The 15,787-nt window shown below is 40.8% G+C and overlaps 1 protein-coding gene across 1 annotated transcript in view; it reads left to right on the top strand.

Annotated features, from left to right (window-relative positions):
- LOC147663837 (uncharacterized) overlaps positions 1 to 14,349 on the top strand; it is a 49,823-nt gene extending 35,474 nt beyond the window's left edge. The window contains exons 2-4 of the mRNA XM_086950167.1: positions 2,569 to 2,633; positions 7,708 to 7,743; positions 13,939 to 14,349. Of these exons, the coding sequence (XP_086806293.1) occupies positions 2,569 to 2,633; positions 7,708 to 7,743; positions 13,939 to 14,349 (512 nt within the window). The remainder of the gene's footprint in view (positions 1 to 2,568; positions 2,634 to 7,707; positions 7,744 to 13,938) is intronic.
- Positions 14,350 to 15,787: the final 1,438 nt, after the last annotated feature.

Below are 15,787 nucleotides of genomic sequence, written 5' to 3'. Positions count from 1 at the left end.
TTACAGTAAGGTCGAAAATGGCGTCTGTAAACGTTATGTTTTTTAAACAAAACTCCTATAGTCTACATACCATGCCGTACACACACACCGACAACAATCCCACCATTAAAAATTACCCACAGCCACATTCAAGGGCCGCATCCTCAGCAATGGTCACAATTTTTATACTACAAATAACAACACAACTTTGATGGCAAATACATCAGCTCATAACATTTCGCCACACCTGTCTCAACATTTATGTATTGCCAAACAAAATTATCTCCCATCTTTCTAAATCGCCCACTGTATTTTAACGTTGCCACACACACATTAATGGAGGCATGATCACCCTCAATCACCCTCACCCTCAACCCTCACCTACCCTCACCCACCCTCAACCCCTCACCCTCACTCAACACCTCAGCCTCGCCCTCACTCGCCCTCACCCTCAACCCCTCATGCTATTTTTAAGGGTAACTTGGAGCTGACAGTTCAAGTCGAATTACAGTAAGGGAGAAAATGGCGTCTGGAAACGTGATGTTTTTTAACAAAAATCCTATAGTCACTCACCCTCAACGCCTCACCCAACACCTCACCTTCACTCACCATCAACATCTCACCCTCACTCACCCTCAAAACATCAGCCTCAACCCCTCACCCTCAACCACTCACCCTCAACCATTCACCCTCACTCACCCTCCCTCACCCTCAACCCCTCACCCACACCCTCAACACTTCACCCTAAACACCTCACTTATCCTCAACCCCTCCCCCTCACTCCCCCTCACCCTCACTCACCCTCAACACCTCACCATCACTAACCCTCAACCCCTCACTAACTCTCAATCCCTCAATCACCCTTCCCCTCACTCACCCTCAATACCTCACCCTCACTAACACTGAACCCCTCACTCACCCTCACTCTTACTTTCACTCACACTCAACACCTCAGCCTCACCCTCACCCTCAACCCCTCATGCCATTTTTAAGGGTAACTTCGAGTAGACAGTTCAAGTTGAATTACAGTAAAGGAGAAAATGGCGTCTGGAAACGTTATGTTTTTTTAACAAAACTCCTATAGTTTACATACCATGCCATACACACACACCAACATCAATCCCAGCATTTAAAATTACCCACAGACACATTCAAGGGCTGCATCCTCAGCAATGCTCACGAATTTCATATTAAAATTAACAACACAACTTTGATGGCAAATATTGTATCCAGCCTCTGACCCATTCAGCAACATACATCAGCTCATAACATTTCGCCACACCTGTCTCTACATTTATGTATTGGCAAACAAAATCATCGACCATCTTTCTCATTCTCCCACTGTATTTCAACGGTGACACTCACACATTAATGGAGGCATCTGCAGCAATGTTCTGTATTTTCATACTAAACATAAACGCCACAACTTTGAGCCTGTATATTACAAGACTTACATTAAGGGACGCATCCGCAGCGAAGTTCTGTATTTACAACACGTACACACACAGCCAAAATTATCCTAGCATTTAAAACTACCCACAGACACATTTAAGGGCCACTTACGCAGCAATGTTCACGATTTTCATAATAAAACCAAGAACACAACTTTTATGGCAAATATTGCATCCGGCCTCTGACCCATTCAGCACCATGTATCAGCTCATAACATTTCGCCACACCTGTCTTTACATTTCTGTTTTGCCAAACAAAATCATCGACCATCTTTCTCATTCACCCACTGTATTTTAACGTTGCCACACACACATTAATGGACGCATCCGCAGCAATGTTCAGTATTTTCATACTAAACATAAACGCCACAACTTTGAGCCTGTATATTACAAGTGTTGTATGTTTAAAAGTGAAACTTTGTATACTTTGGAAGCTTTATATATGCCATTTTTAAGGGTAACTTCGAGCAGACAGTTGAAGTCCAATTACACTAACGTTAAAAAAAAAATAAAGGCCCTTTGCTTTGTCAGTTCCGAGCAAACTCTTATGTGCGCTTAAGGGAGTTGCCCAGGGAAGTCTACTGTCGCGCCAATGTCGAAACTCCATCTGCATACACATTCAAACATTCACACTTCCAAGTCGCGCACATCAGCTAGTGTGACTTTTCCTTGGGGCAAGGGAAGGACTAAAAGCTTTGATCCTTTCTTAAACCAAAAAAAAAAAAAAAAAGATTCTTGCATCGTTACCCCCTATTTAAGCAGAGGGACGGGTCACTTTAAGTCATACTCTGTTTTTACCTGCGAGGACAGAACTTGGACTTACAGAACGACGCTGTACTTGCTGCTATCGACCAACAGCCACTGAAAAATTACGCCATTCAATCTTAGAACGTAAGTGCATGGAACTTTTATTTCTATACATCTAAGGGACAGTATTGATAAATTTACTTGCGTTTATTAGAACGGTTACTATATCAACATTGCACCTGTGTTAAATTATTGTGCGACATGTTCGTTGGCAAATCTACATTTTCTATGGTAATACTTAGCAAAGGACTACGTAATTTCTCAAGCAGGTCATACCTTTGTTTAAACCAACCGATACATATTGGTTTTTTTTTATCGTTATATCTTGTAGGTTATTCGTACGCTTTCAACATTTCCTTGATAGGGGGAAAGAAACTGCGCACCAACATATATCATGTAAGTACAGCCAACTGTTCACTCTTCCACACAATTTTTACTTCCGTTCCTAACACTCCGACTCGCCACACAGAACATTTCTTCCAATAATTCAAGGCACAACATAAGTTTGACACACACCCTCTCGTACATCTCCTTGTGTTACCTTTTCACGCACACACAACTAACAAGACTTACTAAATTACAATCACGACATATTGATTGCAAGCACAACTTCAAGTTACTTGACACTATCAACAAGATCAACAGTACCCACAGCTTCACCTTGCACCTAACACACAAAAGCGCACACACATTATCACATTCACATGAATAGGAACAAACATCCCCGTTACACCATGCGAACTACTTTCGGAACATTCGGCCGCAATCTCATATCATAACACTTCGCCACACTCCCAGGAACATTTCGTTCACAATTTCAACTACATACATTACTTGCACACTAACTGGGTACACTTTCAATATTACACGCAAACCGCATTCATTCTCAGATTTAATGCAACACAGTAACTACTCCTAATTACAAGATGACACACACACCTTCTTTTTACGTCAGTTACTATTACCTTTTCACGCACACACGGTTAAGAACACATACTATATAACACGCACGGCGAATTGAGTGCAACCACAACAGAACACTCCTTACGATTTTAGTCACAGCTTCAGAGCAATACAGTAAACAGGATGATCGGACTGAACAGTGAACAGAGCTGCAGCTTACACTACTCACACACACCTTGTCATATTATCTTTCAATATTACACGCATACCGCTTGCATTCTCAGATTAAATGTAACACAGTAACCAGTGCAAGTTACAAGATGACACATACACACCCTTTTTTTACATCTCTTAGTATTAACTTTTCACGCACACACTGTTAAGAACACATACTATATCACACGCACGCCGAATTGAGTGCGACCACATTAGAACACTCATTACGCTTTCATTGACAGCTTCACAGCAAGACAGTAAACAGGATGATCGGACTCAAGAGTGAACAGAGCTGCATCTTACACTAATCACACACACCCTGTCACATTAGGCAAAACACTGACTGCCACCCTTATACAGCACGTGCGACTCCAACGCAATCTAAGATCATAGCACTTCGCCACTACAGCACCAAACTTTTCGGCACAGCTTCAAATTGCACATTTATTTGCACGCAAACAGGCTACACTTTACAACATTCACGCAGAATGCATTCATTCGCAGCTTTACTGGCACACAGTAAGTAATCCAAGTTACTAGCTGACACACGAAAACAGCCGCTCGTACAACTACTAGTATTACCTTTTCACAAACACACATCCAATAACACATTAGCCAGGATTAGCTGCCTACAAAAATAAACACTTGACTTTACACTTACTACACTATTCACAGGCACATTGTAACATTAGGGGGAATAGTACAGCCATAAACCGTTCGCAACACTTTGCCACACCACAACAAACTTTTCATACACACATTCCACGAACAAGGGGACTTTCACACACACCCTCTATTACATGGCTACTCACAATCTTTCTCTCAGGGGCCAAATTTACTGTTTAGTTTGTGTCCAAGGACCGCATCGGTGGAGGCAGGGTCAGTGGGTAAGGGTCGGGGCTACAGCAACAACATAAAACTGCCCATGAGGTTAATCACAGGACCCTGCAGCCGAAGGCTTCGTCCACTGAGCCCTCCCGGCATACACATAATTTTCTCGCTCTCTTTCTCTCTTGGTCTCCCTCCCTCTCTATAGCACACTAATCACACACACCCTGTCACATTAGGCAAAACACTGACTGCCACCCTTATACAGCACGTGCAACTCCTACGCAATGTAAGATCATAGCACTTCGCCACTACAGCACCAAACTTTCAGTCAGAACTTCTAATTGCACATTAATTTGCACGCAAACAGGCAACACTTTACAACATTCACGCAGAATGCATTCATTCGCAGCTTTACTTGCACACAGTTAGTAATCCAAGTTACAAGCTGACACACGAAAACAGCCGCTCGTACAACTACTAGTATTACATTTTCACAAACACACATCCAATAACACATTAGCCAGGATTAGCTGCCTACAAAAAAAAATACTTGACCTTACACTTACTACACTATTCACAGGCACATTGTAACATTAGGGGGAATAGTACAGCCATAATCTGTTCGCAACACTTCGCCACACCACAACAAACTTTTCATACACACAATCCACGATCAAGGGGACTTTCGCACACACCCTCTATTACATGGCTACTCACAATCTTTCTCTCAGGGGCAAAATTTACTGTTTACTTTGTGTCCAAGGACCGCATCGGTGGTGGCAGGGTCAGTGGGTAAGGGTCGGGGCTACAGCAACAACATAAAACTGACCATGAGGTTAATCACAGGACCCTGCAGCCGAAGGCTTCCTCCACTGTGCCCTCCCGGCATACACATAATTTTCTCGCTCTCTTTCTCTCTCGGTCTCCCTCCCTCTCTATAGCTCTCTCTCCCTCCCTATAGCTCCCCCTCCCTCTCTCCTGTCTTTCTCTGTCTCACTCTAACTGTGTTCCTCCCTCTGTCTCACTCCCTCTCTCTTCTTCCTCCTCTCTCTCTCCCTCTCTCCCTCCCTCTCCGTCTCCCTCCCTATCACTCTGCATCTCACTCCCTTTCTCTTCCTCTCCCTCCATTTCCCTTCCTTTCCCTCACTTTCCCTTCCTCTGTCTTTGTACATAACTCTCCATTTGCCTCCCCATTACTCCCTCTCGGTCTTTCTACATTACTTGCACACTAACTGGGGACACTTTCAATATTACACGCACACCGCATTCATTTTCATATTCAATGCAATATAGTAAGTAATCTAAGTTACACGATGACACACACACACATTTTTCGGTACGTCTCTCACTATTAACTCTTCACGCACACACTCACTCCCTCTCCATCCCCAACAACAATTCCAGCATTTAAAACTACCCACAGACACATTCAAGTCCCACATCCTCAGCAATTCTCAACTATTTTCCTAATACAAATAACGACACTACTTTAAGGGGGTCGTTATTTTTGCAACCTCACACACACTCACCCTCACCCTCACTTACCCGCAACGCCTCACCCTCACTCACCCTCAACACCTCACCCTCACTCACCCTCACTCACCCTCACTCACCCTCAACACCTCACCCTCACCCTCACTTACCCTCAACGCCTCACCCTCAGTCACCCTTAACACCTCACCCTCACTCTCACTCACCCTCAACGCCTCTCCCTCCCTCACCCTCACCCTCACTCACCCTCAACGCCTCACCCTCACCCGCACTCACCCTCATTCTCACTCACCCTCAATGCCTCACCCTCACTCACCCTCCCTCACCCTCAGCCTCACTCACCCTTACTCACCCTCACCCTCATCCTCACTCACCCTCACTTACCCTCACTCACCCTCAGTCACCCTCACTCAACCCCTCACCCTCACTCACCCTCAACACCTCACTCACCCTCAATGTCACTCACCCTCACTCATCCTCAACCCCTCCCCACCCTCACTAGCCCTCAACACCTCACCCACACACCCTCAACACTTCTCCCTCAACTCCTCACTCACCCTCACTCTCACTCAACACTTCAACACCTCAGCCTCACCCTCACCCTCACCACCTCACTCACCCTCAACACCTCATTCTTACTCACCCACACTCACCCTCATCCTTACTCACCCTCAACTTCTCACCCTCACTCACCCTCAATCTCTCATCCTAACCTACCCTCACTCACCCTCAACCCCTCACCCTCACTCACCCTCACTCACACTCACCCTCACTCACCCTCATGCTCACTCACCCTCATGCTCACTCACCCTCATGCTCACTCACCCTCAACACCTCATCCTCACTCACCCTCACCATCACTCACCCTCAAACCGTCACCCTCACTCACCCTCACCCTCACTCACCCTCAAACTCTCACCCTCATTCACCCTCAACACCTCACTCAACCTCCCTCACCTCACTCACCCTCACTCACCCTCACCCACCCTCAACACCTCATCCTCACTCACCCTCACTCACCCTCACTTATCCTCATTCACCCTCAACCCCTCACCCTCAACCCCTCACCCTCAACTCTTCACTCACCCTCGACGCCTCACCCTCACTCACCCTCAACCCCTCACCCTCACTCACCCTCACCCACCCTCACCCCCCCTCACCCACCCTCACCCAACCCCTCACCCACCCTCACCCTCAATCCCTCACCCTCAACCCCTCACCCTCACTCACCCTCAATACCACTCACCCTCACTCACCCTCAACCCCTCCCCCTCACTCACCCTCCCCCTCAACACCTCACCTCACTAACACTCAACACCTCACCCTCACCCTCACACCCTCAACATTTCACCCTCACTCACCCTCAACCCCTCACCCACACTCACCCTCTCTCTCCCTCTCTAGCTCCCCCTCCCTCTCTCCTGCCTTCCTCTTTCTCACTCTAACTTTGTTACTCCCTCTGTCTCCCTCCCCCTCTCTCTCCCTCCCTCCATCCCCGTCTCCCTTCCTATCACTCTCCGTCTCACTCCCTTTCCCTTCCTCTCACTCCATTTTCCTTCCTTTCCCTCACTTTCCCGCCCTCTCCCTCACTCTCCATCTCCCTCACTCTCCCTCCCTTTTACTCCCTCGCCATTTCCCTCCCCTTCACTCCCTTTCTGTCTTTGTACATTACTTGCACACTAACTGGGTACACTTTCAATATTACACGCACACCGCATTCATTCTCAGAGTCAATGCAACACAGTAACCAGTCCAAGTTACAAGATAACACACACACACCTTTTTTTACGTCTCTCAGTATTAACTTTTCACGCACTCACTCACTCTCTCTCTGTCCCCCTTTTCCTCCCACTCCCTCTCTCTCCCTCTATCATCTCACCCTGCCTGTGTGCCAGCCGTGGCGCATACACTCACAGCAGCACCAGAGCTCTTAACAGGTCTTTAAAAGACTATTTACATGCTAATGTGGCCTTTACGGGAAAAATTCGAAAAGATATATTCTAACCATTATTTTTTTTTCTCCTTTCAGATTATTAAAACAACAACAAAAGAAACAGAAGTTAAGGTAAATACTACTTTGCCAGTTAGTTTAAAAATTGTCAAAAGTTCATACCTTACAGTCCCCCAAAAAAATTGTTACTTCACAAACCTTCTTAATTTACATTTGTTGATAAAAACATTTCAGTATAACTTATAAGATGCAGAGATGCTTGAAAGCAAGTTACCATCAAGGGAATTGCAAATTTAATAGCAAATCACAAGGTAAGCAATGCTTACCAAATAGTGCTTTTGCTGTCTTGCACAATTTATGCAAGCCAGTAACTACTTGGAACTCTAATGATCTGCATTATATAATGGACCATGGGGACGCTTTATATCTACAAATGCATTCTATTAACAAAGAAACACTTATGCATCCAGATGACCTGCCAAGGTATATAGACCACAATCAAGAGATATATTCACTTTTGCTACGGAATGCTTACTACGGTGATGTCCTTAAACGTTTTGATAAAGCCTACCCAGATATTAGCACAGCATTAAATGTTACTATTAATAAGCACTGTGGTGTTATACTTTGTATGAATGTTTATGTAATAGCTATTTTCAAACATATGCAATCATACTTTGTATTTGATTCACATAGTAGGGACCATGAAGGCATGCCTCATTCAAACGGAACATGTGTTACAATTGCATTTAATTCTTTTGAAGGGCTAATTCAATATGTTATGAAACTAGCATATAACTTTACACATCAGGCTGAGCAATGTGTCCAATTTGAATTAACACCAATAGATATAAAAGTCATTAAAAGGAAATCCTTTACAAAAGCACTTACTGTGCACAAAAAAAATAGTCACCTACCGCAAGAAAGAAAAATTTGGGTACATACTACTGAATGTACTCCTAATCAGACTATAACATCAACAACAATGTCTTCAGATGATTTACTGAAAAGTAAGGGAGGGAATAGCAATACTAATCATTTAGCACAATTACCAGGTAATAGTAAAGCTATACAGGGAACAAATAAACAGTCTCGGAAAAGAAAAAGGGATTCAAGTACATGTCCAACTAAAGTTGTACAAAGAAAAAAAGTTAATACAGCTGAAGAAGACATTACCAACAGTCAACTAAGTGCTACTGATAATAACAGACCCATATTCACGCAGGGCCTAAGACAGAAACGAGGTAAACAAATCCATACAATCATTCGCAAATTCCACCGGGAAATATTGCATGGGCCACAGTACATTTGTACTCTTTGCAATCAACTGTGGCATAAACAAACGTTGCAAATTATACGCAGTGTTAGCCAATCCGAAATTTTCAAAAAGTGTAACATTAGTAACAAGAAAACAAATTTTATTTGTAAGACTTGCTATTATTACATTCGCAAAAACAAAATACCACCATGTTCTATTGTAAATGGCATGGGGTTCCCAAATGTACCAGTTGAATTAGAATTATATGATTTAGAAGAAAGATTAGTTTCACCTAGGATACCATTCTTACAAATTCTGAGTCTGCCACGCGGTTTTCAAAAATCATTATCAGGTGCAGTAGTTAATGTACCTGCAGATGTTATGACAACTGTTACAATTTTACCAAGGCAAATTAATGACGCCATGACAATCCCAGTGAAATTAAAAAGGAAATTAATCTATAAATCATATACACATTATGAGAATATTAGACCAAATACAGTAAAAAAGGCAGCTACATGGCTAGCTAAAAATAGTACAATGTTTAATGAATATGGTGTTACGATTAACCCTGACTGGGAGTATATACCTCCAGAAATAGAATCTCACAATGAGACTTCTGAGACAAACAATTCATCTGATAGTTCTGACAACATAGAAGCTGGGAATTTGGATACTATGTTAACAAATGAAACTATTACTAGTAATTCGCTGAATGTGTTAAGTTTTGCTCCAGCTGGACATAACACGCCAAGAGGTTTATATGAGGATAAAGATTCAGAGTTTTTGGCTTTCCCTACTATTTTTTGTGGTGAACGAAGGCCTAACAATAAGGAAAGACACATACCGGTACATTATAGTACTATTTGCCAAGCAGAGTTAAGGAGTTATGATAGAAGAGTCGCAAAATCTATTACTAATGTGTTTTTTAAACTGAAGAAATTACATATTAAGCAGATCCATGGTAAAATCAACATTTCCATCAGAAAACATTTTACAGATGGGAATAAAATAACTGCTAAAGACATTAAATGTAATATTGCCAATGTTTTACAGTTTAATGAGGGTTACAAAGTATTAAAAACTATACGCAGTTCACCTCCATATTGGGAAGGTTGCAAAAAAGATTTTTGCAATGATAAGGCAACTTGGCATACCCACTTTCTTTTTGACTTTATCTGCTGCTTAAACAAAATGGCACCATTTAATAAATATACTATTGAGAGTTAGAAACTTAAAGGAATGTACAGAGGAAGAATTCTTAAACATGTCTTGGGAAACTAAAAGTAAATTAATACAAGAAGATCCAATAACATGTGCAAGACAGTTTGACTATCAAGTTAGAAAATTCTTTAATTGTGTTTTGCTGAATGGCACTAATCCAATTGGGGAAATAGTAGACTACTTTTACAGAGTCGAATTCCAACAAAGAGGTTCTCCACATATACATGCATTACTCTGGGTAAACAAAGCACCATTGTATGGTGTTTCACCAGTGGAAGAAGTCAATAGCTTTATTGACAAATATATCACTTGTCATAAGTCTGAGAACCCTGTTTTACAACCGTTAATAAATCTACAAAGGCATGGTCACACCAAAAATTGCAGACCTAAACAGCAACGGACATGCAAATATCAATATCCAAAATATCCAATGTCAAGAACGCTCATATTAGAGCCATTAACACTTGAGGAGACAAATAAGCAATGGCAAGATAATATGAAAATAATACATGAAGCTATGAATAATACTACTTTTAATACACTTTCTTTTGAGGAATTTTTAGACTTCATTAAAATGGATGATAAAGAATATATTACTTCAATACAAACTAGCTTACAAAAAACAACTATTTTTTTGAAAAGAACACCAGGCGAATGCTTCATCAATAACTACAATAGTACTCTTTTAGAAGCTTGGCGAGCAAACATAGACTTGCAGTTTATACTGGACCCTTATGCTTGTACAGTCTATATTATCTCATATATCAGTAAATCGCAAAGAGGAATTAGCAAACTTCTAGCGCAAGCTGCTAAAGAGGTAACAAGCAATAGTAATATCAAAGATCAACTTAAACACATAGGAAACAAATTCCTCAACTGCACAGAAATTAGTGCTCAAGAAGCAGCATATGTAATTCTTCAAATACCATTACGGAAAAGCTCACGATCATTTGTATTTATTAATACTAGCCGTCCAGAGAAAAGAACTTATTTAATGCGTGATATCGAAACTATTAATAACTTGCCCGAAAATTCAACTGACATTCAATGTGAAAATATTATTATTAAGTACTGCAAACGGCCACAATCATTAGAGATGTGCACGTTAGAAGACTATGCGGCTAATTTCAACTATGTGAAGAAAAAAACACATGGGAAAGAAATAAATGATTGCGAAGATTTACTTGCAGAACAAAACTTTTACAGCTCAGATGAGGAAGAATTAGAAATAGAATGTAGTGACGGAAATAAAGAACAGAAACAGAATTATGATTATGCTTTAAATAAGCGCAGACAAGGGAAAATAATACGCTTTTGCAGATTTAGCAAAAATAATGAACCAGAAGAGTATTCTAGAGAAATATTAATGTTGCACTATCCATGGAGGGAAGAAGAAAAAATACTAATCAACAAGGAAACTTACTATGATAGGTATCTGGAAGTTAAAACATTTGTTGACACACAACTAAAACTCTATAACAAACAGCATGGCGAAGTTACAAACATTATTCATGAACAGTGTCATGAAAATGTAATTTCACCTCCTCTATCACCAACTGTTAATATACAGACAGAAGACCAAAATCCAGAAAATAATAATAGATATGATTTGGCTCTAGATTTAGGAATTAGAACTACAACTGAAGAACAAAGCTCAACTAACGTTATTTTACCCAATGAAAAATACCAACAACTTATGCAAAACTTAACGGAAGAACAACTTAAATTTGTTTACCATCACTTGCATTGGTTTAAAACTACAAGCAATCCATGCTATACTTTTTGCACTGGAGGGGCTGGTGTTGGGAAAAGTTTTGTAATATCTGCACTATATCAAACTTTACTACGCTACTATAACACTAAGGCAGGTGAAAATCCTGATAATGTTTATATCTTACTTACTGCTCCAACAGGAAAGGCTGCCCATAATATTAATGGCAAAACACTGCATAGCACTTTCAAAATACCTGTGTCGCAAAGTTTGACTTATAAACAACTGAGTCATGAACATAGAACTGCTCTACAAATGGAAATGATGCATGTTAGAGTTGTTATTATTGATGAAATTTCAATGGTAGGACACAATATGTTGAATTTTATACATAACAGGCTTCAAGAAATAAAATCATCTAATGAACCATTCGGAGGAATTTCTATTTTAGCCATTGGTGACTTTTACCAATTAAAACCTGTATTTGACAGATACATTTTTCAGGATTCTACACAAATGTATGGTCCTTTAAGTGCTAACTTATGGAAAGAACATTTTAAAATTTTTGAATTAACAAAAATTATGCGCCAAAAAGAAGATCTACAATTTGCTCAATTACTAAACCGATTGAGAGAAGGCAAGCATACTGAAGAAGATATTTCACAAATTAAGCAAAGGGAAATACAACCTGATGAGAGTTTATTAGAAACAATTCCATATATCATGTCAACTAATATAGAAGTTAATGAAATTAACCAAAAGGTTTTAGAAAAACATTGCAAAGATTATCCAGTCTACATAACAGTAGCAAGCGATACCGTCAGTTCTGATTTGTCTGAAAATGTGAAAAAAACTATTCTTAAGCAACTGCCCAAAGATCCACAGAAAACAATGGGCCTTTCACATACATTACACATTGCCTTACAACTTCGTTATGATTTAAGTTGCAATGTGGATGTCAATGATGGTTTAACAAATGGCGCAACTGGTGTTGTACAATTAGTTGAATTGATTAACAATACACCTATTATTGTTTGGTTGTTATTTGACAATCCCAGTATAGGACAAACAACCAGACAACAATATAAACACTTATTTCATTCACAAATACAAAATACATGGACACCAATACATACTATAGCTAGACATTTTCAATACACTAAAAAATGTATTACCATTATACGGAAGCAATTTCCTTTACGCCAAGCATCAGCACGCACTATACATCGCACACAAGGTGCAACTCTCGAACCACTTTATATACACTTTAATAACAGCAAGATTCATCATTTGCATTATGTTGCTATTAGCATGGCAAAATCAATACAAAATGTATATGTACACAATTTTGATGAAGGTAAAATTTTAGTGCATCCACAAGTTAATGAGGAAATGCACAGATTAAGGACAGAAATGCCACTTGAAATACATATCCCACAGTTACATACATACAGTGCACATTTCAATATCATTGCACACAATATAAGATCACTACAGAAAAATGTTTCATCTATGGTAGCGGATAGGAATATATTAAAAGCAGACATTATTTGCTTAACTGAGATCAACACTACAAGAAATGCTACAGCTAATGATTTCACGATAGAACAATACCATCACATTATATTTGATAAATTTCATACATACAACACAAATCATGGAATGATTATGTACTACAAAAAAGATTTGTTTATATTGCCTATTTATGAGACACGTGAAGGGATAGACATTTTACATTTTACTCTACAGATTTATAACACGGATTACCTTATTATTATTTTATACAAACCACCCCAAAAAAGTATAACTTCTCTTTTTGATTTCATCACAAATATTACGGATTTTTACCCCACACACAAATTGATTATTATAGGGGATTTCAATGTGGATGTATCTCAACAAAATGCAAACACCAAGCAATTACTTGGATTCTTTGAAACAAAATTACAATGTCAACAACTCATTAACAGTTACACAACTAACTACCAATCCATTTTAGATCATATATATATACAAATGACCAACTACACAACTATGGTACTTTAGAATGCTATTACAGTGATCATAAAGCAATATGGGTTTGTATTTAACAGTTATATCACATTTTCTATTTCAGATGATGTCTATTGAAGAAATCATGAACATTAATACCGATGACAACAAACCATATCAGAAACCCATAAGAGTTAATGTCATCAACTGCTCAGGGAAAACTACTTACAAAAATGCTAAACAAGAGCAGAAAATTCTATTCCATTTGGCTCTAGCAGATAAAACTGGAACCATAAAATGTACTTGTTATCAAGAAAATTTATATGAGCAAACTAAAACTAACTGTGGACTACTGATACGAAACTTTATTATCAAAAACAAAACAATTTTAATTACAAAGCAAACTAAAGTAACCAAATTTCCCGCTATGACAATTGAGGAGGGCCTGATCCAACAAGCAAACAACATTTTGCATCCGCCTGCACCATCGGCTTCTCCCATCAAGGAAATAAAACGGGCAAGTGAGGAAATATAATTTTTGATCGAGTAGTGTTCCCCAGCGAGTACCCCACCGTCTCCATGTACTAGCTTACAGTGCATGTAATTTCCCTCCTGTGCCAGCTACGAAGACGCAAATACATTTGCGTCCATCTTTAACATGTCCCCTTTCAGATCCGCCATGAACGGATTGAATATTCAGTTCCTATATATACCGTGCCACCGTCTTTTTGTGGTGCACTTTGCACGTTTTTCAGCTCTGGCGAAGTAGGCCCAGATTATGCCATTGAGCCTTTTCCGAGTTCTTTCCTGTTTCCTGACTCCGAGGGCCTCAGCCCAGGCTACCTCTGTACCAGTGACCCCCACCTTACTCCTTGCGCGGCTCCGGCGCATAGCCTAGCCTCTGCCTGCCAAGACTGCATTCAACCTTCGAATTATCTGCTCCACTCCTTGAAAATACATTCCTGTCTCGTAGCTCAAGTAAACATTCTCCCAGCTGCAGGAGCAGAGGGCCCGGTCCTTCTGTCTCCATGCAAGTAATTCATAGACTCCGTTGCCATGGTAGGCCCATGCCCCCTCACCTAGCAGGTCGACACGTAGACACATGTACACGCACTCACAACCAGTATAGTGTAGTCTCCGCCCGAGAGACCTTTTCCCTTCCAGATATTACAGTTCCTAAAACATATGATATCAGATACGATTTTGGGATTAGTTGATCTGACATCCTAGACTTATGTCTACCCCTGTAGTGCTAAATGTCAAGTCCCCTTCGCCCTCCAGTTATACGTCAGACTCACGTCAAGCTGCTGCGCGCGCATCTCTGCCATATATTTCTGCTGACATTGCAGGATTCTCTTATGGATCCACCTACTTGTGACCTCATGATAAGTGACGTTTCTAGTACACGCCTATTGTAATGCCTTTTTCATGACGTTTCCATGTTTTATCTCTTCTTTTCCAGTTGTTACGCCTACTACATGCTCATACATTGTAATGCATTGACTATATATATGTACTTCTGTAAACAATATGTTGTCTGTCTGTCCCTTCCTGAACCTGCGTGGTGATGGAATGGTTATGCCACCTTGGCTCGAGCCAATAACCCAATTCCTTTTACAGGAATAAAACCCTTTTGAGTTAACCTCAATATCCCGGATTTTGCCTCTTATTTCTCTGAGTTATTCCTATTGATTATTGATTATAAATTATGTATTGGTAATCGATTTTACCACAGTTTTGGCGCCCGAATAGGGACCCCTCCCCCACCCCACGCGCCGGAGGTGCGTTGCAGGCCTAGCCCCCTGCCACAGCCGGACGGACAATTACGCGTACCCGCAGGATTTCCTGTATCTCCCTCAGGCCAACGGAGGTGACTGAGGCTGCGATCGACACCCAGACGAGGCGGTGAGGAGTGCGGAGGATCCCGACCTGAGCCTAGCTGAGAGAGCAAGATCCGTGGTATACCGAGGCCC

The sequence above is a fragment of the Lissotriton vulgaris genome, unplaced genomic scaffold (genome assembly GCF_964263255.1).
Source record: "Lissotriton vulgaris unplaced genomic scaffold, aLisVul1.2 SCAFFOLD_1778, whole genome shotgun sequence".
NCBI lineage: Eukaryota > Metazoa > Chordata > Amphibia > Caudata > Salamandridae > Lissotriton > Lissotriton vulgaris.
The sequence above is the reverse complement of the archived record's forward strand: the minus strand, read 5'-3'. Positions and strand labels throughout refer to the sequence as shown.